Genomic DNA, 26,704 nt, shown 5'->3' with positions numbered 1-26,704 from the left:
CAGAGTAATGTAGTCCCAAAAAGCTTTGTCCACTCTATATTTCAGCCAGAGAAGATCTGACTTGGTCCTCTCTCTCCAAGCGGCCAAAGTAGGATTGATGTGCCTGAAAATGAAGTTGTTTCGCTCTTTCCAAATATTCCAGGCAACAATACCCACAATCTCAAAAAGTAAGTCTCCGAAGAAGCTCTGTTTAACAGCTTGGATGGCCTCAATCCGCGTTTGATTCGGACTCCATGAAATTCCAACTTTCAGCCAACAAGCCACACCAAACGGACACGCGATGATCAAATGGTCAATTGTCTTTTTGGTTCCAGGGTGTCTATTTTTTTACAAAATATGGCCGAGGTAGCATTAATCAACACGCTAGGTAGGTCAAACCTGGGTTGGACCTGTGCATTTTAATACTTACTACAGGCTGACGCGCGCTTTGTCATCCTGTTCTTCGGTCAAGAGTTTAGGTTTTTTATGGAGGTTATTACGAGCGGTTGCTTCATTGTGTGTTTAACCTGAGTTAGACCGGTTTTTAATTATGTTGTTGTTATTTTTTTGTTGTCTACGCTCTTATACAGTAGAGGCAGTATCTGTTGTACGAGGTGGGCTGAGTTGTTCTGTGTCTAGCTGTGCAATTCTTACATGCAATATATAACGGTCCAAGAAGGTCGAATGGTTTCTTTGCTTCATTGTTTCTTTATTGTTGTTATCGTCATGCATCTTTGAACTAACCAAGTACTAGAGAATAATTTTATGGACTTTAGGTCAAACTAAGTTAAGTACTCCCCGATTTAGTATAACATTTTACTAAATCATATAGATTGACGGGAGTACTAGAGAATAATTTATTGACTTTCAGATCAGCCAAACTCCTCCGCTCTGTCTGGACTGTTCTAAAATATATACTTTCGTAGCTGCAATATTGCCCTGCCCCGCCCGGCAATTTATTTTTCTCGTTTTTAATTTTTCACCAGGCAGGAACTAGGGGTAGTACTATAATACTCGACGCCACCGTTGACTCCAGGGGCCAGAGCTGAATTAAGTTAAAAGTACTACTCGTATCCACAATCACAAGATTATTTATTCCATCTGCTAATTAACTTCACCGCTACATTGTTATTCATCTTCACACTATCATTCGAGAGCACACCGTGCCTTCTACGTACATGTGCAGGACTGCAGCTATATAAACACATTGCATTCCACACATTCTCGACAGACCAAACCACCAGCAACTAAGCACTAATCGAGCACATCATGGCCATCCCCAAGGGTTTTCTTCTTGCCATTCTAGGCTGCATCTGCTTATGCAGCAGTGCTGTTATGTCAGCTCGCGAGCTCAACGACGCGACCATGATGGAGAGGCATGAGCAGTGGATGGCGAAGTTCAACCACGTTTACAAGGACGGCACCGAGAAGGCACATCGGTATGAGGTGTTCAAGGCCAACGTTGCCTTCATCGAGTCGTTCAACGCCGGAAACCACAAGTTCTGGCTCGGTGTCAACCAGTTTACTGACCTCACCAATGATGAGTTCAAGGCAACCAAGACCAACAAGGGCCTCAAGAGGAGCGGTAGCCGGGCTCCAACCAGGTTCAAGTACAACAATGTCAGCACCGATGCACTTCCAACCACAGTTGATTGGAGAACCAAGGGTGCCGTCACACCTATCAAAGACCAGGGCCAATGTGGTAATTAAATTTCGGTAGTATCCTCGTTTATTTTTGGTTCGCATATTAGGTTTGTACTAAATCAAACTTTTCAAAGTTTGACCAAAGTATATATATCATTCTATCATGATAACTGAAATCACACTAAGGATAACACTATCATTGCAGGCTGTTGTTGGGCCTTTTCAGCTATAGCCGCAACCGAAGGCATTGTGAAGTTGAGCACCGGGAAGCTTGTCTCTCTGTCAGAACAAGAGCTAGTTGATTGTGATGTTCATGGTGTTGATCAGGGTTGTGATGGTGGTGAAATGGATGACGCCTTCAAGTTCATCATCAAGAATGGCGGCCTCACCACTGAGGCCAACTACCCCTACACGGCACAAGATGGACAATGCAAGACTAGCATTGCAAGCAACAATGTTGCAACCATCAAGGGCTACGAGGATGTGCCTGAAAGTGTGTTATATCGACTAGAGGGGGGGTGAATAGGCGATTTTTATGAAAGTCTTCAAAACGTGGAAGTTATGAAGACAAACGATAGAAATAAACCTATTACCCTGCAGCGGAAGATAGACTACACTAGGCAAGCCATAGTCAAGTATTCAATAGAGTGAAAGCACAATGACTAATAGCAGCAATGTAGTAAGGATCAGGTAGGAAGATATTGTGAAGCCACACAGAACACGCAGTCACTCAGTGAAGACAAAAGATAGTGCAAACATACAATGACTTGACAAGGAGTAACAGTAAGTAAAGGGAAGGGAAGATGAAACCAGTGACTCGCTGAAGACAATGATTTGTTGGACCAGTTCCAGTTGTTGTGACAACTGTACGTCTGGTTAGGGCGGCTAGGTATTTAAACCTTAGGACACACAGTCCCGGACACCCAGTCCTGAACACGCAGCTCAGGACACCCAGTCCTCACCGTATTCCCCTTGAGCTAAGGTCACACAGACCTCGCCCAATCACTCTGGTAAGTCTTCAAGGTAGACTCCCAAACCTTCACAGACTTCGTTCACCGGCAATCCACAATGTCTCTTGGATGCTCAGAACGCGACGCCTAACCGGCTGGAGGATGCACAGTCCTCAAGTGTAATAAGTCTTCAGATCACACAGACAAGAAGACTTAAGTGATGCCTAATTCTCTTTGGCTCTGGGTGGTTAGGGCTTTATCCTCGCAAGGAATTCTCTCTCAAAGGCTTCGAGGTGGGTTGCTCTCAAACGACAAAAGTCTTACTCTGAATCTGAGCAGCCAACCATTTATGGTTGTAGGGGGTGGGCTATTTATAGCCACTTGGCAACCCGACCTGATTTGTCCGAAATGACCCTGGGTTACTAAGGAACTGACACATGTTCTAACGGTCAGATTTCAAACTTACACGTCAACTTTACTTGGGCTTCAAGCAAAGCTGACTTGCCCAACTCTGGACAAGATTCGCTCTCAAAGTCTTCACTCCAAGACATAGGTTTTGTTTAAGCATCACTTCAGTCATTCTGACTGGTTCTCTTGGACCCCACTTAACAGTACGGTGGTTCCTATGACTCAACACAGAAGAAAGAGAAATACGAAAGATCTAAGTCTTCGAGCTCCATAGGCTTCATGTGGTGTCTTCTCTTGTCATAGTCTTCAATGTGAATATCTTCATATACCACCTTTGACTTCAATGTCTTCATACATTTTTAGGGGTCATCTCTGGTAGGAAAACCGAATCAATGAGGGACTTCTACCTGTGTTATCCTGCAATTCTCACAAACACATTAGTCTCTCAACTAGGTTTGTCGTCAATACTCCAAAACCAACTAGGGGTGGCACTAGATGCACTTACATGAAGGAAATATGCCCTAGAGGCAATAATAAAGTTATTATTTATTTCCTTATAATCATGATAAATGTTTATTATTCATGCTAGAATTGTATTAATCGGAAACATAATACATGTGTGAATACATAGACAAACAAAGTGTCACTAGTATGCCTCTACTTGACTAACTCGTTAACCAAAGATGGTTATGTTTCCTAACCATGAACAATGAGTTGTTATTTGATTAACAAGGTCACATCATTAGTTGAATGATCTGATTGACATGACCCATTCCATTAGCTTAGCACCCGATCGTTTAGTATGTTGCTATTGCGTTCTTCATGACTTATACATGTTCCTATAACTATGAGATTATGCAACTCCCGTTTACCGGAGGAACACTTTGGGTACTACCAAACGTCACAACGTAACTGGGTAATTATAAAGGAGTACTACAGGTGTCTCCAAAGGTACATGTTGGGTTGGCATATTTCGAGATTAGGTTTTGTCACTCCGATTGTCGGAGAGGTATCTCTGGGCCCTCTCGGTAATGCACATCACATAAGCCTTGCAAGCATTGCAACTAATGAGTTAGTTGCGGGATGATGTATTACAGAACGAGTAAAGAGACTTGCCGGTAACGAGATTGAACTAGGTATTGGATACCGACGATCGAATCTCGGGCAAGTAACATACCGATGACAAAGGGAACAACGTATGTTGTTATGCGGTCTGACCGATAAAGATCTTCGTAGAATATGTAGGAGCCAATATGGGCATCCAGGTCCTGCTATTGGTTATTGACCGGAGACGTGTCTCGGTCATGTCTACATTGTTCTCGAACCCGTAGGCTCCGCACGCTTAAGGTTACGATGACAGTTATATTATGAGTTTATGCATTTTGATGTACCGAAGTTAGTTCGGAGTCCCGGATGTGATCATGGACATGACGAGGAGTCTCGAAATGGTCGAGACATAAAGATTGATATATTGGAAGCCTATCTTTAGATATCGGAAGTGTTCCGGGTGAAATCGGGATTTTACCGGAGTACCGGGAGGTTACCGGAACCCCCTGGGAACCATATGGGCCTTAGTGGGCTTTAGTGGAAAGGAGAAAGGGGCAGCCCAAGGTGGGCTGCGCGCCTCCCCCCTCCCCTAGTCCTATTAGGACTAGGAGAGGTGGCCGGCCCCCTCTCTCTCCCCCCCCCCCCCCGAGGAATCCTATTCCAACTAGGATTGGGGGGGGGGGAATCCTACTCCCGGAGGGAGTAGGACTCTCATGGTGCGCCCCTTGTGGCCGGCCAGCCTCCCCCCTTTGGTCCTTTATATACTGAGGTAGAGGCACCCTAGAACACACAAGTTGATCCACGTGATCTATTCCTTAGCAGTGTGCGGTGCCCCCTGCCACCATATTCCTCGATAATACTGTAGCGGAGTTTAGGCGAAGCCCTGCTGCTGTAGTGCATCAAGATCGTCACCACGCCGTCGTGCTGACGGAACTCTTCCCCGACACTTTGCTAGATCAGAGTCCGGGGATCGTCATCGAGCTGAACGTGTGCTCAAACTCGGAGGTGTCGTAGTTTCGGTGCTTGATCGGTTGGATCGTGAAGACGTACGACTACTTCCTCTACGTTGTGTCAACGCTTCCGCAGTCGGTCTGCGTGGGTACGTAGACAGCACTCTCCCCTCTCGTTGCTATGCATCACATGATCTTGCGTGTGCGTAGGAAATTTTTTGAAATTACTACGAAACCCATCAGTGGCATCCGAGCCTAGGTTATTTATGTTGATGTTATATGCACGAGTAGAACACAAGTGAGTTGTGGGCGATATAAGTCATACTGCCTACCAGCATGTCATACTTTGGTTCGGCGGTATTGTTGGACGAGACGACCGGGACCAACATTACGCGTACGCTTACGCGAGACCGGTTCCCCCGACGTGCTTTGCACATAGGTGGCTTGCGGGCGACTGTCTCTCCAACTTTAGTTGAACCAAGTATGGCTACGACCGGTCCTTGTGAAGGTTAAAACGGAGTCTATTTGACAAACTATCGTTGTGGTTTTGATGCGTAGGTGAGATTGGTTCTTACTTAAGCCCGTAGCAGCCACGTAAAACTTGCAAGAACAAAGTAGAGGACGTCTAACTTGTTTTTGCAGGGCATGTTGTGATGTGATATGGTCAAGACATGATGCTGAATTTTATTGTATGAGATGATCATGTTTTGTAACCGAGTTATCGGCAACTGGCAGGAGCCATATGGTTGTCGCTTTATTGTATGCAATGAAATCGTGATGTAATGCTTTACTTTATTACTAAGCGGTAGTGATAGTCGTGGAAGCATAAGATTGGCGAGACGACAACGATGCTGCGATGGAGATCAAGGTGTCGCGCCGGTGACGATGGTGATCATGACGGTGCTTCGAAGATGGAGATCACAAGCACAAGATGATGATGGCCATATCATATCACTTATATTGATTGCATGTGATGTTTATCCTTTTTATGCATCTTATCTTGCTTTGATTGACGGTAGCATTATAAGATGATCTCTCACTAAAACTATCAAGAAGTGTTCTCCCTGAGTATGCACCGTTGCCAAAGTTCGTCGTGCCCAGACACCACGTGATGATCGGGTGTGATAAGCTCTACGTCCATCTAAAACGGGTGCAAGCCAGTTTTGCACACGCAGAATACTCAGGTTAAACTTAACGAGCCTAGCATATGCAGATATGGCCTCGGAACACGGAGACCGAAAGGTCGAACGTGAATCATATAGTAGATATGATCAACATAAAGATGTTCACCATTGAAAACTACTCCATCTCACGTGATGATCGGTTATGGTTTAGTTGATTTGGATCACGTGATCACTTAGAGGATTAGAGGGATGTCTATCTAAGTGGGAGTTCTTAAGTAATTTGATTAATTGAACTTAAACTTATCATGAACTTAGTACCTGATAGTATCTTGCTTGTTTATGTTGATTGTAGATAGATGGCTCGTGCTGTTGTTCCGTTAAATTTTAATGTGTTCCTTGAGAAAGCAAAGTTGAAAGATGATGGTAGCAATTACACGGACTGGGTCCGTAATTTGAGGATTATCCTCATTGCTGCTCAGAAGAATTACGTCCTGGAAGCACCGCTGGGTGCCAGGCCTGCTGCTGGAGCAACACCAGATGTTATGAACGTCTGGCAGAGCAAAGTTGATGACTACTCGATAGTTCAGTGTGCCATGCTTTACGGCTTAGAATCGGGACTTCAACGACGTTTTGAACGTCATGGAGCATATGAGATGTTCCAGGAGTTGAAGTTAATATTTCAAGCAAATGCCCGGATTGAGAGATATGAAGTCTCCAATAAGTTCTATAGCTGCAAGATGGAGGAGAACAGTTCTGTCAGTGAGCATATACTCAAAATGTCTGGGTATAATAATCACTTGATTCAGATGGGAGTTAATCTTCCAGATGATTGCGTCATTGACAGAATTCTCCAATCACTGCCACCAAGCTACAAGAGCCTCGTGATGAACTATAATATGCAAGGGATGAACAAGACTATTCCCGAGCTCTTCGCGATGCTGAAAGCTGCGGAGGTAGAAATCAAGAAGGAGCATCAAGTGTTGATGGTTAACAAGACCACTAGTTTTAAGAAAAAGGGCAAAGGGAAGAAGAAGGGGAACTTTAAGAAGAACGGCAAGCAAGTTGCTGCTCAGGAGAAGAAACCCAAGTCTGGACCTAAGCCTGAAACTGAGTGTTTCTACTGCAAGCAGACTGGTCACTAGAAGCGGAACTGCCCCAAGTATTTGGCGGATAAGAAGGATGGCAAGGTGAACAAAGGTATATGTGATATACATGTTATTGATGTGTACCTTACTAGAGCTCGTAGTAGCACCTGAGTATTTGATACTGGTTCTGTTGCTAATATTTGCAACTCGAAACAGGGACTACGGAATAAGCGGACACTAGCAAAGGACGAGGTGACGATGCGCGTGGGAAACGGTTCCAAAGTCGATGTGATCGCGGTCGGCACGCTACCTCTACATCTACCTTCGGGATTAATATTAGACCTAAATAATTGTTATTTGGTGCCAACGTTGAGCATGAACATTATATCTGGATCTTGTTTGATGCGAGACGGTTATTCATTTAAATCAGAGAATAATGGTTGTTCTATTTATATGAATAATATCTTTTATGGTCATGCACCTTTGAAGAGTGGTCTATTTTTGATGAATCTCGACAGTAGTGATACACATATTCATAATGTTGAAACCAAAAGATGCAGAGTTGATAATGAAAGTGCAACTTATTTGTGGCACTGTCGTTTAGGTCATATCGGTGTAAAGCGCATGAAGAAACTCCATTCTGATGGACTTTTGGAACCACTTGATTATGAATCACTTGGTACTTGCGAACCGTGCCTCATGGGCAAGATGACCAAAACACCGTTCTCCGGTACAATGGAGAGAGCAACAGATTTGTTGGAAATCATACATACCGATGTATGTGGACCGATGAATATTGAGGCTCGTGGCGGATATTGTTATTTTCTCACCTTCACAGATGACTTAAGCAGATATGGATATATCTACTTAATGAAACACAAGTCTGAAACATTTGAAAAGTTCAAGGAATTTCAGAGTGAAGTTGAAAATCATCGTAACAAGAAAATAAAGTTTCTACGATCTGATCGTGGAGGAGAATATTTGAGTTACGAGTTTGGTATACATTTGAAAAATTGTGGAATAGTTTCGCAACTCACGCCACCCGGAACACCACAGCGTAATGGTGTGTCCGAACGTCGTAATCGTACTTTACTAGATATGGTGCGATCTATGATGTCTCTTACTGATTTACCGCTATCATTTTGGGGATACGCTCTAGAGACGGCCGCATTCATGTTAAATAGGGCACCATCAAAATCTGTTGAGACAACGCCTTATGAACTGTGGTTTGGCAAGAAACCAAAGTTGTCGTTTCTAAAAGTTTGGGGCTGCGATGCTTATGTGAAAAAGCTTCAACCTGATAAGCTCGAACCCAAATCGGAGAAATGTGTCTTCATAGGATATCCAAAGGAAACTATTGGATACACCTTCTATCACAGATCCGAAGGCAAGACTTTCGTTGCTAAGAATAGATCCTTTCTAGAGAAGGAGTTTCTCTCGAAAGAAGTGAGTGGGAGGAAAGTAGAACTTGACGAGGTAACTGTACCTGCTCCCTTATTGGAAAATAGTACATCACAGAAAACTGTTTCTGCGACATCTATACCAATTAGTGAGGAAGCTAATGATGTTGATCATGAAACTTCAGGTCAAGATTCTACTGAACCTCGTAGATCGACCAAAGCGAGATCCGCGCCAGAGTGGTACGGTAATCCTGTTCTGGAAGTCATGCTACTAGATCATGATGAACCTATGAACTATGAAGAAGCGATGGTGAGCCCAGATTCCGCAAAGTGGCTTGAAGCCATGAAATCTGAGATGGGATCCATGTATGAGAACAAAGTATGGACTTTGGTTGACTTGCCCGATGATCGGCAAGCAATTGAGAATAAATGGATCTTCAAGAAGAAGACTAACGCTGATGGTAATATTACTGTCTACAAAGCTCGACTTGTCGCAAAAGGTTTTCGACAAGTTCAAGGGGTTGACTACGATGAGACCTTCTCACCCGTAGCGATGCTTAAGTCTGTCCGAATCATGTTAGCAATAGCCGCATTTTATGATTATGAAATTTGGCAGATGGATGTCAAAACTGCATTCCTGAATGGATTTCTGGAAGAAGAGTTGTATATGATGCAACCAGAAGGTTTTGTCGATCCAAAGGGAGCTAACAAAGTGTGCAAACTCCAGCGATCCATTTATGGACTGGTGCAAGCCTCGCGGAGTTGGAATAAACGCTTTGATAGTGTGATCAAAGCATTTGGTTTTATACAGACTTTCGGAGAAGCCTGTATTTACAAGAAAGTGAGTGGGAGCTCTGTAGCATTTCTGATATTATATGTGGATGACATATTACTAATTGGAAATGATATAGAATTTCTGGATAGCATAAAGGGATACTTGAATAAGAGTTTTTCAATGAAAGACCTCGGTGAAGCTGCTTACATATTAGGCATAAAAATCTATAGAGATAGATCAAGACGCTTAATTGGACTTTCACAAAGCACATACCTTGACAAGATTTTGAAGAAGTTCAAAATGGATCAAGCAAAGAAAGGGTTCTTGCCTGTGTTACAAGGTGTAAAGTTGAGTCAGACTCAATGCCCGACCACTGCAGAAGATAGAGAGAAAATGAAAGATGTTCCCTATGCTTCAGCCATAGGCTCTATCATGTATGCAATGCTGTGTACCAGACCTGATGTGTGCCTTGCTATAAGTTTAGCAGGGAGGTACCAAAGTAATCCAGGAGTGGATCACTGGACAGCGGTCAAGAACATCCTGAAATACCTGAAAAGGACTAAGGATATGTTTCTCATATATGGAGGTGACAAAGAGCTCATCGTAAAAGGTTACGTTGATGCAAGCTTTGACACTGATCCGGACGATTCTAAATCGCAGACCGGATACGTGTTTACATTAAACGGTGGAGCTGTCAGTTGGTGCAGTTCTAAACAAAGCGTCGTAGCGGGATCTACATGTGAAGCGGAGTACATAGCTGCTTCGGAAGCAGCGAACGAAGGAGTCTGGATGAAGGAGTTCATATCCGATCTAGGTGTCATACCTAGTGCATCGGGTCCAATGAAAATCTTTTGTGACAATACTGGTGCAATTGCCTTGGCAAAGGAATCCAGATTTCACAAGAGAACCAAGCACATCAAGAGACGCTTCAATTCCATCCGGGATCTAGTCCAGGTGGGAGACATAGAGATTTGCAAGATACATACGGATCTGAATGTTGCAGACCCATTGACTAAGCCTCTTCCACGAGCAAAACATGATCAGCACCAAGGCTCCATGGGTGTTAGAATCATTACAGTGTAATCTAGATTATTGACTCTAGTGCAAGTGGGAGACTGAAGGAAATATGCCCTAGAGGCAATAATAAAGTTATTATTTATTTCCTTATAATCATGATAAATGTTTATTATTCATGCTAGAATTGTATTAATCGGAAACATAATACATGTGTGAATACATAGACAAACAAAGTGTCACTAGTATGCCTCTACTTGACTAGCTCGTTAATCAAAGATGGTTATGTTTCCTAACCATGAACAATGAGTTGTTATTTGATTAACGAGGTCACATCATTAGTTGAATGATCTGATTGACATGACCCATTCCATTAGCTTAGCACCCGATCGTTTAGTATGTTGCTATTGCTTTCTTCATGACTTATACATGTTCCTATAACTATGAGATTATGCAACTCCCGTTTACCGGAGGAACACTTTGGGTACTACCAAACGTCACAACGTAACTGGGTGATTATAAAGGAGTACTACAGGTGTCTCCAAAGGTACATGTTGGGTTGGCGTATTTCGAGATTAGGTTTTGTCACTCCGATTGTCGGAGAGGTATCTCTGGGCCCTCTCGGTAATGCACATCACATAAGCCTTGCAAGCATTGCAACTAATGAGTTAGTTGCGGGATGATGTATTACAGAACGAGTAAAGAGACTTGCCGGTAACGAGATTGAACTAGGTATTGGATACCGACGATCGAATCTCGGGCAAGTAACATACCGATGACAAAGGGAACAACGTATGTTGTTATGCGGTCTGACCGATAAAGATCTTCGTAGAATATGTAGGAGCCAATATGGGCATCCAGGTCCCGCTATTGGTTATTGACCGGAGACATGTCTCGGTCATGTCTACATTGTTCTCGAACCCGTAGGGTCCGCACGCTTAAGGTTACGATGACAGTTATATTATGAGTTTATGCATTTTGATGTACCGAAGTTAGTTCGGAGTCCCGGATGTGATCACGGACATGACGAGGAGTCTCGAAATGGTCGAGACATAAAGATTGATATATTGGAAGCCTATGTTTGGATATCGGAAGTGTTCCGGGTGAAATCGGGATTTTACCGGAGTACCGGGAGGTTACCGGAACCCCCCGGGAACCATATGGGCCTTAGTGGGCTTTAGTGGAAAGGAGAAAGGGGCAGCCCAAGGTGGGCTGCGTGCCTCCCCCCTCCCCTAGTCCTATTAGGACTAGGAGAGGTGGCCGGCCCCCTCTCTCTCTTCCCCCCCCCCCTCCCCGAGGAATCCTATTCCAACTAGGATTGGGGGGGGGGGAATCCTACTCCCGGAGGGAGTAGGACTCTCCTGGCGCGCCCCTTGTGGTCGGCCAGCCTCCCCCCTTTGGTCCTTTATATACTGAGGTAGAGGCACCCCAGAACACACAAGTCGATCCACGTGATCTATTCCTTAGCCGTGTGAGGTGCCCCCTGCCACCATATTCCTCGATAATACTGTAGCGGAGTTTAGGCGAAGCCCTGCTGCTGTAGTGCATCAAGATCGTCACCACGCCATCGTGCTGACGGAACTCTTCCCCGACACTTTGCTAGATCAGAGTCCGGGGATCGTCATCGAGCTGAACATGTGCTCGAACTCGGAGGTGCCGTAGTTTCGGTGCTTGATCGGTTGGATCGTGAAGACGTACGACTACTTCCTCTATGTTGTGTCAACGCTTCCGCAGTCGGTCTGCGTGGGTACATAGACAGCACTCTCCCCTCTCGTTGCTATGCATCACATGATCTTGCGTGTGCGTAGGAAATTTTTTGAAATTACTACGAAACCCATCATTACAATCTCCCCCTTTTTGGTGATTGATGACAAACTAGTTGAAGTTTTCAACGGGGAATATAATCTGTGAAATTGTAAAGGATAAGGAATTGTCTTCATAAGTTGCAAGGGCTCCCCCTGAAGATGTGCATATAAGTAATTTGCTTTTGGAATGCAAATGCACATGGCAGGTTGTACTTGTGGAGATCCACTTCAACTTATGATGACAATCCACTATGCATGTGAAAGTATATGAAGATAATGACATGCATAATGGAAAATGGACGTCTGCAGAATGATCTAAGTGCAGAGTTTATCATCGCAACACAAGGTGGCAGATAAGTAGCAGACGACCATCGAGTTTAAGTGTTACAACTCAAAGAACCAAATGTAGCAAAACGAGAGTTGTAAGCACGAAGCAAAATATAAAGCACCCGCCCATATGGACCCGCTTGAAGACTATCAACCTCATATGCTTCTCCCCCTTTTGTCATTAAGGACCAAAAAGGTTTGAAGACATAGAGCATCTACTCGTTCCCATGAGGAGTAGGTGAAGCAGCAGGGTCGTTGGTGGTGTTTGGCGGTGCTGAAGAGCTTGGAGCAGAGTCGAAGCGTGCTGAGGGAGGTGGCGGTGAAGTAGCATCATCTTCATCGTCGATCACTCTGGCATTCACAGTTGCAGCAGAGGAAGAGAACTCAGAGTCTTCAAGGGATGGAGTTCGTTGCAGCACTGCCCTTCGAGGAGGTGTGGAGTCAAACTTGAATCGCTCAGTGAAGCCATCCTCTTGAAGATCATCTTCAGAACACATCAATGTTAGCCCTTTCCATGTGCGGCGAGAGGTTTCATGGGCAACAAAAGCATTCTTGGTGGCAAGATTGCGAATGCGATTAACATCCACCAAGAGGCTTTGCATCTGACGCTTCAGCCAGTCATGATGCCTATCCTGTTTCTGATGAAGAGCCACAAGAAGCTCTCGGTCGTTGAGAACACGAGTGCGCTTCTTGGGTCGTGGAGCAGTTGTACTGTCAGTGGCTTCAGTGAGAGCAGGATGCGGTGCACGTGTAGTGCCAGCCAAAGGATACACACGAGTTACGGCTTCCATGCCTTCAACGTTCTGAGTGAAACTTCGATGCTCTACATTCTAAAGACTGAGAGGTTCCTTGGCAGGCTCAGGATAGATGGCTTCAATAGACATATCCACATCAGGCAAAAAGATCCGATGGTTGCGGGCCGAGGGCTGATATGAGATAGCAGAGTGAAATTTGATCAGCCGCATCACCCAAGGGGCATAGAACTTCAAACCAAACAGATCAGAGCCAGATGCAGCAAGTTGGCGAATGAAGAAATCCTGTGTATTGAAGCATTTTCCATGAAGAATGTAGAAGACCAAAGTCTTCATTGCACCTTCCATCTTGGCATGGGGAGAATGTCCTTTGATTGGCCAGAGAGTTCGCCTTATGATGTGATAAATGGTTCTTGGCAGATACTCAAGGTCTTCAACGAAGAACTCCGTGGGATAAGCAGCATCTTGGGGCAATGGCTTCATCATACTGAGCATCTGACTCATATTAGGTTCAGTCTTCTGAAAGATGCTCTCAATAGCTTCACTACGAAGCTGACAGCCATGCTCGTAGAGATCGCCAGGAGTGGGCAAATCAGTGAGCTCAATGATGTCAAAGGCTTTGGCTTCGTGATGAACGTTTCCTGTCATCCACTCCAGGACCCAAGTCTTCGGATCTCTGCTATACCCACGGATGTGAAGTGTGGCATAGAATTGGAGCAGCAACTCTTCATTCCAATGCTCTTGGTCAGTAATGAACGGCAGCAATCCAACTTCTTTGAAGCAATCCAGAGCTTCTTCCAGACAGGGTAGACCAGCTATTGCTTCAATGTCAAGGCGCTTGTGTGGGAAGATGTGACCTTGGTTGTAAAGAACGCATGAGTAATAGCTTCACTGTGGATAACTCCAGAACCGATCAGATGATATTCTTTCCCTGGAGTAGGGGTTCCTGGAGCTGTTGAAGAATGTGGTGTCTGCTCTGAAGTCATTGATATTGAAGGAGCCAGGTGCTGATGCAGGACCTGGGAACCTTGGCAATCTTGGGATTGGCTTCTGTACCTGAGGCCTGTGCTCAACATGATAGTCGAACTGGGGACCGGCAGCAGACTCAGGAACAGAAGTGGCGGGATCAGTGGCTTCGCTGACTTCTTCTTCCATTGGGAAGGGATCCACATTAGCTTCAGCCATGACAGCGTCAGTGGCTTCATTGGTGGTGGTGGTGGCAGCCTCAAGATTTTCAACCTCCACTTGACGAGCTGGAGGGTCGGTCACAATCACGTTCTCCTCGAGAACCCTTCTTGGTGGGACAGGGGAGTAGCAGCTTGCGGGACTTCTTCTTCATCGGCTAATGCAGTCGGAATGTCTTCAGCAGTTTCAGCTTCAGACGCAGAGACTGGAGGCCTAGGTCCTTTGCGAAGCCTGCGCAACGCAGGCGGCGCCTGTGTAGTTGGAGTTGGCTGGGCCTCAAAGTCTTCTTCCTCTTGTGGGCGATCAGCCCATGAAGCATCCTGAGCGATTGGCGTCAGAGGACGACCAATGCTGATGAGTTCGCTGTTCTCGAGCTGAGGAAGGACCGCACCATCTTCTACATGGTCATGTTGACCAATGTCTTCAGCAGCGATGGAATCAGCTACTGGAAAGTCTTCAGCTTCATGAGCCTCTGTGAAAGCAGGCTCATGGATTGCCAGTTGGCGTTCAGCGTTAGGACGAACCATGGAAATGGGTTCAACTATCAAAGGCTCTGTGGGAGCAGCCCGATCTTTCTTGGTCTTCCTCTTCTTCTTGGAGGGGGCAATAGGAGAGGCTTCAGGATGTTTCCTCTTCCTGGCTTCAGCCTCAGCAGTCCTCGTCTTCTTGAGCTCTGAAGCGGTTGACCGGCTTTTTGGCTTCGAGCCAGTCATTCTAGTTGGGAAGACAATGGGATCTGCTTCCTACCTTGGTGCGTCAGGTTCAGCCGTAGCAGGCTTCTTCATCTTCTTTGCTGCCATCCTGGGGTCGATGCCAGGATGCCCAAGGGCCTTGCGCTTCTCAGCCTCATTGTAGGTCTGCACACATTTGTCAGTCAGAACCTTCATGCGCTCATGAGAACCTTGAGCTTTTGCACGTTTCTTGAGAAAGGCTTCCTTGAGCTCGTGCAGCATAATCTTGAAGTTCTTCACCTCTTGCACGCTGAGCTTGGCCATATGCTTCTTGAACTGAGATTTCTCAAAGTCAATCTTCTGCTTCAGTTCAACAATGCTCTGGGCGATAGCTAACTCTGAAGCAATGGCGCTATGGAAGGCGACACTGAGGCCAATGGGTAGTTGGAGATCATCGAAGCTGATATTTGGCGTGTCAAACCATTCATCAATGAAGTTGTGGATGATTGTTACATCAAAGAGAGGCAGATCATTGAAGATTTTTGCTTCTTCTTTGCTCTTGATGAGTTTCTCAAGAGCGTCATCTGCAAGATCTTCATCACTTGATAGATCAATGGCATCATTACGCAGAATGGCAGCAGCTGTTAGCTCTTGGCCGGTGTGTGGCAGAGGCATCTTGACCTTCTGGGGCTTGGAGATGCGTGAAAATCTTCGGACTGCACACTGTCTTCAGGAGGTGCAGTTGCCAGTGGCTTCGCCCGTGAGATTTTTGGTGAAGGGGCAGGCTTTGAAGCTTTATGCTTCTTTAACTTCTTTGGCTTCGGTGTTGTAGGCGCTTCATTTGATTCAGCGTCAGCTACAGGCTCATTCACTTCAGTCCCTTGAACCAAGATATGGGTGATGAGGCCTTCAAGGTTGTAGAAAGGACCAATGACATTGGGTTCTGCATCTCGTGTGCCATCAGCCCTTGGAGCTGAGGGACCAGGGTTGAAATCTAGTCCCAATGTCTTCTTGTTTTGCTTCGCTGAGTTCTGGGAAAACTGGAAGTTGCACTTGAACAGAATGTCGTCACGACACCATAGTAGTGACAATGGGTGTGCATCAACAGGCTATGGCCCATGGACCATGCAGGGATAGAAGCCTTGTTCAATGGCTTCATCTCTGGACCTGGGTTGAAGATTCTTGTATAGGATGTCTCCCCATGGTCTCTTGATGGCATTTTTCTCAGCATATTCCTGGGTTACAAATCGGTATTTGAACCATTGTTCTGCCCAATATCTTCAAATCCATTGGATTCGGGTCTTGCGCTGATTGTAATCCTCTTCAGGATCTGTCTTGTACAGTTCTGAGAGGTCATCTGGCAGATCTCTAGATGTTTCTCCACGACGCTTTCTGCCACCCTTCCTTGTTGATTTCTCTGAAGCCATGAACTTTAAACTGAAAGGCTTCAACACGTTCAAAGGCTTCAAAGATTTTCGCTTGCTAGACAAACAGGAACTTGCTTCGGGAGAATTTATATGATGTTGTAAGAATTCTACAAATGAATGCAGACTATGAGAACCAAGGGATTCTCCCACGGACATGTACGTGTGACAGCATTAAGGTGCGAGGGAAGGGGAGAGGTCATATGCATTCTCAGAAGATTTTGAATATAAATCAGTTTAGAAGAAATTGACCTCATCATGCGAAGACATTCACTCATAGATAAGGAGTTGGTTCCAGATTTATACGAATCCAGAGATCAGTACAAGTGAGGAATCTAACTACTTTGTGAAGCATAAGTGAATATACTAGGCATGTTATGAGATGCAGTATGAGAGAGATCTAACTTGTGTGAATAGAAACTGCTTGTGGTAGAAAGTGACAAAGCCATAGGATCAACGGTGCCGTAAAAAGGAAGTTTTATTTACCACACTAAGAACTGCTAGACGGAGTGGAAGATGAGGCCGAGCAGTTCGATCTTCCGTGCCCTAACTTGGCGATGAAGGACACCTACAGCGACGGCGGAGAGGACGATGTCCGCGGTTGGCGTGAAGACGGTGTCGGAGAGGTTGCGGCAGCGAAGCGCTTCGTCGCCGGCGTCGTCGAGGGCTAGCGGTGGCACTAGGGTTCGTGTGAGAGTGGAAGAAGAGATAATGACCACCGTGAAGTGTGTATTTATAGGTACAGGGGCGGCACTGCGTTATTACACAGGTGCCCCTGGCGATTCGTATCTGAGGAACACGTGGCCATCATGTAGAATTTTGGGGTTTGTTCCACGTCCCACGCACGCCTGGATTGTCGGGTGGTCGTTCCTACTTCTCTGGGTTTCATGTGGAGGAATGAGCATTGAAGGTGGACTTAAGGTTTGTCTTTGTATCTTCTGCTGACAAGGACGCAGAGAAGACATTCGACAGTTTCAATAGAATGCATATGATTTGGAGAGATAGAGTTTGAGATAGATAGCATAGAGAGATTAGGGTCCGATCACATTCACTTAGTTCAAAAGATTCAACAAGAAGACATAGCTATAAGTGAATGCTGTAGAGGACAGAACACTAGTATATATATATAATCAACATAGTGAAGATAATCATGAAGACATGTTGAGATTGAAGCCAAACCAAATGTGAAGACATAGCAAGGTAACGCCATGAGTGAAACACTTCAAAATAGAACATTTGATGGTGGCGTTACCCAGCGTATAGGAAGTATTAGACCCAGACACGGCGCACAATTATCGTGGCGCTCCGAAGTCAAATTCCACATTAATGTATTCACACTTAGAATGTATGTCTTCATTGATTGAAGATATACTTTACTTTGTGTGTTGCACATCTAAGTCATCAATATGCATAAGGGTTAGGATGTGTGCCTGATCACAGGACATTTGAGGATTCCAGGATATTTAGCTCACACCGTAACTTGCAAAATCTCTTCTCATCCAAGGGCTTGGTGAAGATATCTGCCAATTGCTCTTCAGTGTTGAAGGGTATGATATCAATATCTTCCTTCACAACATGATCTCTGAGAAAGTGATGACGAATTTCAATGTGCTTTGTCTTCGAGTGCTGAACTGGGTTGTTGGCAATCTTGATGGCGCTTTCGTTGTCGCAGTAGAGTGGCACTTGCTTCAGATGAATGCCATAGTCTTTGAGCGTTTGCTTCATCCACAGAAGCTGAGCGCAGCAAGATCCAGCAGCAATGTATTCAGATTCAGCAGTGGAGAGAGATACACAGTTCTGCTTCTTTGAAGACCAACATACAAGTGATCGTCCCAGAAAGTGACATGTGCCTGATGTAGACTTGCGATCAACTTTGTCACCAGCATAATCAGCATCCGAGAATCCAACCAGATCAAACTCTGAGCCCTTTGGATACCATAATCCCAGAGTTGGGGTGTGAGCCAAATATCGAAGAATTCGCTTCACAGCTAAGTGATGCGACTCCTTTGGTGCCGCTTGAAATCGAGCACACATGCAAACACTAAGCATAATATCTGGCCTAGATGCACATAGATAAAGTAAAGAACCAATCATGGAGCGGTATACCTTTTGATCAAACTCTTTACCATTGTCGTCAGGACCCAGATGATGCTTGGCTGGCATTGGCGTCGTGAAGCCTTTGCAGTCTTGCATACCGAACTTCTTCAGGCAATCTTTGAGATACTTCTCTTGAGATATGAAGATGCCGTTGTGTTGCTGTCGTATTTGAAGACCGAGAAAGAACTTCAGCTCTCCCATCATAGACATTTGATATTGCTCTTGCATCATATATCCAAACTCTTCATTGTACTTCTGATTGGTGCAGCCAAAGATAATGTCATCCACATATATTTGGCACACAAACAGTTCACCATCATATGTCTTCGTGAAGAGAGTGGGGTCGAGAGAACCAGGTATGAAGCCTTTGCTCTTCAGGAAGTATTTGAGTGTGTCATACCAGGCCCGAGGGGCTTGTTTGAGGCCATACAGTGCCTTGTTGAGCTTGTATACCATGTCAGGATGTTTTGGATCTTCAAAGCCAGGAGGTTGTGCAACATACACTTCTTCTTCAATCTTGCCATTGAGGAAGGCGCTCTTCACATCCATTTGATAAAGAAGTATGTTGTGATGATTTGCATAGGCCAGCAGTATGCGTATGGCTTCAAGTCTAGCCACAAGAGCAAATGTTTCATCGAAGTCAATGCCTTCCACTTGAGTATATCCTTGAGCAACGAGACGAGCTTTGTTTCTGACAACTTGACCATGCTCATCTTGCTTGTTGCGGTATATCCATTTGGTTCCTATTATGTTGTGCTTCCGAGGATCGGGACGCTTGACCAGTTCCCATACATTATTCAGCTCAAACTGTTGAAGCTCGTCTTGCATAGCTTGAATCCATTCAGGTTCCATGAAGGCTTCTTCAACTTTCTTGGGTTCTGTTATTGAGACGAATGCGAAGTGCCCATAGAAATTTGCTAGCTGAGTTGCCCTTGAACGAGTGAGTGGACCGGGTGCATTGATGCTATCAATTATTCTTTTAATCTGCACTTCATTGGCAACGTGAGGATGTACAGGGCGAAGATTTTGCTCTTGCTGATCATTGTCGTTGTTAGAAGGAATGTCTTCAGGCTGAGCATTGTCTTCATGTTGATCAGGTGCTGAGATGATAAGTTCTTCTTCAGGATGAGCTTCAGAAGGTATAATTTCTCCAGTTCCCATTAGCTTGATTGATTCACTGGATGGAACTTCATCTAGCACATTTGGCAGTTGCTCTCTTTGTGAACCGTTGGTCTCATCGAACCGCACATCCACTGTTTCAACCACTTTGTAATGAAAGAGATTGAAGACTCTGTAGGAGTGCGAATCCTTTCCATATCCGAGCATAAAACCCTCATGTGCTTTTGGTGCAAACTTTGAGGTGTGATGTGGGTCCTTGATCCAGCACCTGGCGCCAAATACTCTGAAGTAACTGACATTTGGCTTCTTGCCAGTAAGGAGCTCATAAGATGTCTTGTTCAGAAGCTTGTGAAGATAAACACGATTGATTGTATGGCATGCAGTATCAATGGCTTCAGGCCAGAATTTTCTTGGAGTCTTGTATTCATCTAGCATCGTTCTGGCCATCTCAATGAGTGTTCTGTTCTTGCGTTCGACGACCCCATTCTGCTGTGGCGTGTATGGGGCTGAGAATTCATGTGTGATGCCCAAGGTATCAAGATATGTATCAAGGCTAGTGTTCTTGAATTCAGTGCCATTGTCACTTCTGATATGCTTTATCTTGGCGCCATAGTTGTTCATTGCTTGATTGGCGAAGCGTCTGAAGACATCCTGCACTTCAGTCTTGCAAAGGATTATGTGCACCCAAGTATATCTAGAATAATCATCAACAATGACAAAGCCATAGAGACAAGCAGTAGTAGTAAGAGTTGAGTAATGAGTGGGACCGAAAAGATCCATGTGAAGCAGTTCGAAGGGTCGAGTAGTGGTCATGATTGTCTTCGAGGGATGTTTGGCCCTCGTCATCTTTCCTGCCTCACAGGCACCGCATAAGTGATCTTTCTTGAACTTGACGCCCTCGATGCCTATGACATGCTTCTTCTTTGCCAGGGTGTGGAGGTTCCTCATGCCAGCATGCCCAAGCCTCCGATGCCAGAGCCAGCATTCTGAAGCTTTTGCTAGAAGACATACGGCAAGTTGTGGTCCTACTGAGAAATCTACCACGTACAAATCATCTTTTCGATACCCTTCAAATACTAGAGACTTGTCAGATTCCATTAGAACAAGGCAACGATATTTTCCAAATATTACAATCATGTTTAAATCGCAAAGCATTGAGACAGACATTAAGTTGAAGCCAAGGGATTCAACAAGCATGACTTTATCCATGTGTTGATCCCTTGAGATTGCAACTCTACCTAGACCCAATACCTTACTTTTACCAGTGTCAGCAAATGTGATGTGGCTCTTGTCAGATGGACATAAGGTTGAGTCCATAAGAAGGCTTCTTTTGCTAGTCATGTGATTTGTACACCCACTATCAATAATCCATTCTGAAGACACTGGTGTCGTACCCTATAGTGCAGTTAGGGGGATAGGCTTCACGAAGAGCATTGTGAAGCAAAAACATTTGACGAACCAGTGGGTTATGAAAGCTTAGATCCAGATTAGGACTAATAGGGAGAGTAGCAAGCGATTCAGGAACGAAGTACATAGTAAGACCATTCGGCATTTGATCTTGCGCCCTACAAGATGTTTAAGGTCCCCAGCAATAGCGTCAGACGATTTTGGTTTTCTGCTGGGGACCTTTCCCTGCAAAAGAGAGTTAAGCTTTCTTAGCCACCCACATCATCAAGGGTGGCTTAGAAGCAATAAGTCTAAGTGCAGCATCTGAGAACTTTGGCTTTGGAGCCCTAGCAAACAGTCTTGCAGGCGGACAATAGTGCTCATAAGAATAAGCAGACTAGTTCTTGGTCTTATGAACATGGCGGTTTGATGAACTGCTCTCATATTCATATGCCTGAGTATGGTTTCCCTGCAAAACATTTGCGTTAGTGCGACTCAGGTGAGTCCTCTGTCTGTATGAAGCCTTTGGACCGTATGAAGCCTTTGGTCTGAGGTTTGTCTTCTTCACGTGAGGTGTCATGATGACATTCACAGGAAGATTCTCCAGACACCTTTTCGGAACCCAGATCTTCTTCATAGGTGGTCCATTCCTGTAGTTAGTACCAATGTACCTGGCAAACACTTCACCATTATGATTCTTAAACAGTTTATAGTTTGCATCAAGGGATTCATCAATGATAATGGGGTTAGCACAAGTGAAGCCAGATAGATTGGATGGATCTGCTGAAGGTTCCTTTGCAGCAACCCACGTGGTTTTGGGGTACTGCTCAGGTTTCCAGTAAGAGCCATCAGCATTCATTTTCCTTATGAACCCAACACCCTCTTTCCTCAGGTTTCGGTTCAGAATCTGCTTTTTGAGGACATCACATAGTGTCTGATGCCCTTTAAGACTTTTGTACATCCCTGTTTCAAGCAATGTCTTCAACCTAGCATTCTCATCAGCAATAGCAGTGGTATCCTCAGTAGAGGGGTTAGTTACCACATCAACAGTTGAAGATATTGCAACAGTAGTAGCAGTAGAACATTCAGCAACAGAAGTAGCATTATCACACTCAATGCATTTAAGACATGGTGGTTCAAATCCTTCCTGAACGGAACTGATCTGTTTGGCGCGAAGTGACTCGTTTTCCTTTTGAAGATCTTCATGAGCCGCTCTCAATTTCTCAAGATCTTGCTTCCTTTGAAGATAATCATAGGAAAGCTTTTCATGAGTTGTTGAGAGAGTTTCATGACGACTTTCAAGTTCCTCATACTTAACGTGAAGATTTTTTATGTCTTCAATTAAGGATTCAGATCGAGTCATTTCAGCACCTAACAGATCATCGCTTCTGTCTAACAGTTTTTGAATATGTTCCATAGCTTTCTGTTGTTCAGTTGCAATTTTAGCAAGTGTTTTGTAGCTGGGTTTTGAACCACAATCAGTGTCATCGTCACTAGATGTTTGATAGTGAGTAGTGCGTGTGTTTACCTTGGCACCGCGTGCCATGAAGCAGTAGGTAGAAGCGGAGTAGTCCTTGTCATTTGCATCGGTGTCGGTGATGAAGTCATTGTCTTCAGTGTTGAAGATGGACTTGGCAACGTATGATGTAGCCAGACTTGCGACGCCTGAATCGGACTCCTCCTCAGACTCCACCTCCGCCTCCTCGGAAGTGGACTCCTCCTCTGAATCCATTTCCTTGCCAACAAACGCACGTGCCTTGCCAAATGAGCTCTTCTTGTGTGATGAAGACTTTGAGGAAGACTTGGAAGAAGACTTTGAGTATTTCTTCTTCTTCTTGTCGTCAGAGTCATATTCCTTGCTCTTCTTCTTCTTTTTGTTCTCATTGTCCCATTGTGGACACTCAGAGATGAAGTGGCCAGGTTTCTTGCACTTGTGACATGTTTTCTTCTTGTAGTCGTGAGCAGAAGCTTCATCATTCCTTGAGCTTGATCAGGAAGACTTTCTGAAACCTTTCTTCTTGGTGAATTTTTGGAACTTCTTCACAAGCATAGCAAGTTCCCTTCCAATGTCTTCAGGATCATCCGAACTGCTGTCAGATTCTTCTTCAGATGAGGAGACAGCTTTTGCCTTCAAGGCACGAGTTCGCCCATAGTTTGGACCGTAGATATCTCTTTTCTCATAAAGCTGAAACTCATGTGTATTGAGCCTCTCAAGTATGTCAGACGGATCGAGTGTCTTGAAATCAGGACGTTCTTGAATTATCAGGGCTAGGGTGTCAAACGAACTATCAAGTGATCTCAATAGTGTCTTGACGACTTCATGTTTGGTGATTTCAGTAGCGCCGAGGGCTTGAAGCTCATTTGTGATGTTAGTGAGTCGGTCAAATGTGAGCTGGACATTCTCATTGTCATTTCGCTTGAAGCGGTTGAAGAGGTTGCGAAGGACACTAATTCTCTGATCTCTCTGGGTTGAGACGCCTTCATTGACCTTGGAGAGCCAGTCCCAGACCAACTTAGATGTTTCCAAAGCACTCACACGGCCATACTGTCCTTTGGTCAAATGACCACAGATGATATTCTTGGCAGTAGAGTCCAGTTGAACGAACTTCTTGACATCAGCAGCAGTGACACCTTCTCCAGCCTTGGGAACACCGTTCTTGAAGACATACCATAGGTCGATGTCAATGGCTTCAAGATGCATGCGCATCTTGTTCTTCCAGTAGGGATATTCAGTTCCATCGAAGACGGGACACGCAGCGGAGACTTTAATTATCCCTGCAGTCGACATAGCTAAAACTCCAGGTGGTTAAACCGAATCACACAGAACAAGGGAGCACCTTGCTCTGATACCAATTGAAAGTGCGTTATATCGACTAGAGGGGGGTGAATAGGAGATTTTTATGAAAGTCTTCAAAACATGGAAGTTATGAAGACAAATGATAGAAATAAACCTATTACCCTGCAGCGGAAGGTAGACTACACTAGACAAGCCATAGTCAAGTATTCAATAGAGTGAAAGCACAATGACTAATAGCAGCAATGTAGTAAGGATCAGGTAGGAAGATATTGTGAAGCCACACAGAACACGCAGTCACTCAGTGAAGACAAAAGATAGTGCGAACATACAATGACTTCACAAGGAGTAACAGTAAGTAAAGGGAAGGGAAGATGAAACCAGTGACTCGCTGAAGACAATGATTTGTTGGACCAGTTCCAGTTGATGTGACAACTGTACGTCTGGTTAGGGCGGCTAGGTATTTAAACCTTAGGACACCCAGTCCTGAACACGCAGCTCAGGACACCCAGTCCTCACCGTATTCCCCTTGAGCTAAGGTCACACAGACCTCGCCCAATCACTCTGGTAAGTCTTCAAGGTAGACTCCCAAACCTTCACAGACTTCGTTCACCGGCAATCCACAATGTCTCTTGGATGCTCAGAACGCGACGCCTAACCGGCTGGAGGATGCACAGTCCTCAAGTGTAATAAGTCTTCAGATCACACAGACAAGAAGACTTAAGTGATGCCTAATTCTCTTTGGCTCTGGGTGGTTAGGGCTTTATCCTCGCAATGAATTCTCTCTCAAAGGCTTCAAGGTGGGTTGCTCTCAAACGACAAAAGCCGTACTCTGAATCTAAGCAGACAACCGTTTATGGTTGTAGGGGGTGGGCTATTTATAGCCACTTGGCAACCCGACCTGATTTGTCCGAAATGACCCTCAGTCACTAAGGAACTGACACGTGTTCCAACGGTCAGATTTCAAACTCACACGGCAACTTTACTTGGGCTTCAAGCAAAGCTGACTTGCCCGACTCTGGACAAGATTCGCTCTCAAAGTCTTCACTCAAAGACATAGGTTTTGTTTAAGCATCACTTCAGTCATTCTGACTGGTTCTCTTGGACCCCACTTAACAGTATGGTGGTTCCTATGACTCAACACAGAAGAAAGAGAACTACGAAAGATCTAAGTCTTCGAGCTCCATAGGCTTCATGTGGTGTCTTCTCTTGTCATAGTCTTCAATGTGAATATCTTCATATACCACCTTTGACTTCAATGTCTTCATACATTTTTAGGGGTCATCTCTGGTAGGAAAACCGAATCAATGAGGGACTTCTACCTGTGTTATCCTGCAATTCTCACAAACACATTAGTCCCTCAACTAGGTTTGTCGTCAATACTCCAAAACCAACTAGGGGTGGCACTAGATGCACTTACAGTGCCCGCCAACGATGAATCTTCTCTTATGAAAGCCGTGGCTAACCAGCCTGTGTCAGTAGCTGTGGACGGAGGGGATGTCATGTTTCAACATTACTCCAGCGGAGTAATGACTGGCTCCTGTGGCACTGATTTGGACCATGGGATAGCAGCGATTGGATATGGGATGACGAGTGACGGAACTAGGTATTGGCTGCTGAAGAACTCATGGGGCACGACATGGGGCGAGAGTGGGTACCTCAGAATGGAGAAGGATATTTCTGACAAGAGTGGTATGTGTGGCTTGGCCATGCAACCTTCCTACCCCACTGAGTAGAGGAAATACATTGCCACGTATATCTACAAATACTGCAGAAATACACATATTTTTATCGATATGTCCGCACCTTCCATTACACTGCATTGTTTCTGGTTTGTATAATCGCGACTGTTCCGTCAATATATATGAAGAAGACAGGTGACTTCAAGCTTAATGCTCTATGGTGATGTTTACGCTGATACCCATCTTGTTTGAATCAAATCATTGATTGGAACAAAAGAAAAAACAGAAATAAGAGATCGTCCCTGATCTTTGGATCGATCAACGCAGACAACCTATTACAGAAAGTTATTACATAGTATTTCACTACACTTTAAAAAGGGACAACAATAGGCAACAATTCGTACCACTCATGATTCTACTACTAGGCCATCACCCATATCGGCTAAATAAAGCTCGATCGGCCATCTTCAAGCGGTTACACCCGGAATCTAGTATACCTTGTGCTTTTCACACACAAGCACATATGATAACCAAAAGAGATTAGAAAATCTCACTATTGAGGATATCTATTTCTTGCAAAATATGGCCGAGGTAGCATTAGTAAACATGCCGTGTGGGTAAGTCAAACCTGGGTTGGACCTGTGCATTTTCATACTTACTAGAGGGTGTACTTACTAGAGGGTGGCACGTGCTTTGTCGTCCTGTTCTTCTGTCAAGAGTTAAGTCTTTTTATGCGGGTTATTACGAGATGTTGCTTCATTGTGTGTTTCACTTGAGTTAGGGTGATTTTTAATTATGTTGGTGTTAGGGGTTTTTTCGAAATGAACTTGTGTTAAGTCTTTTTTTTCGCTCTTATCCAGTAGAGGCAGTATTTGTTGTGCTAGGTGGGCTGAGTTGGTATGTGCGTGGTTGTGCAATTCTTACATGTAACACATAAATCAACATATGTCGTTCCCTGAAGGTAGACCCAAATGCAACACACACCAACCATTCACTCCCTTATAGGTGGGCCCACCAACGACCGTAAAGCCTCGACGCATCAAAAGTTGGCCATGTTCTATTTACGGAGCTGTGCAAACTTAAGAA

The 26,704-nt window shown here is 44.7% G+C and overlaps 1 protein-coding gene across 1 annotated transcript; it reads left to right on the top strand.

The window, feature by feature from the left end:
* The first annotated feature begins 1,248 nt into the window (after positions 1-1,248).
* Positions 1,249-25,672, top strand: LOC123082377 (senescence-specific cysteine protease SAG39-like). Its single transcript, XM_044504719.1, has 3 exons — positions 1,249-1,681; positions 1,829-2,116; positions 25,359-25,672. The coding sequence occupies exons 1-3, from the start codon at positions 1,249-1,251 to the stop codon at positions 25,670-25,672; spliced, it is 1,035 nt and encodes a 344-aa protein (XP_044360654.1).
* The last annotated feature ends 1,032 nt before the right edge of the window (positions 25,673-26,704 follow it).

This window comes from Triticum aestivum, chromosome 4A, assembly GCF_018294505.1.
Source record: "Triticum aestivum cultivar Chinese Spring chromosome 4A, IWGSC CS RefSeq v2.1, whole genome shotgun sequence".
Lineage (NCBI taxonomy): Eukaryota > Viridiplantae > Streptophyta > Magnoliopsida > Poales > Poaceae > Triticum > Triticum aestivum.
This window is presented reverse-complemented; position numbering and strand designations above follow the sequence as displayed.

Bases quoted from the DNA above. Each gene is read 5' to 3' on its own strand.
- LOC123082377 (XM_044504719.1), top strand. From the start codon at position 1,249: ATGGCCATCCCCAAGGGTTTTCTTCTTGCCATTCTAGGCTGCATCTGC. The intron at 1,682-1,828 runs GTAATTAAATTT...CTATCATTGCAG, and splicing joins CAAAGACCAGGGCCAATGTG to GCTGTTGTTGGGCCTTTTCA. The intron at 2,117-25,358 runs GTGTGTTATATC...ATGCACTTACAG, and splicing joins CTACGAGGATGTGCCTGAAA to TGCCCGCCAACGATGAATCT.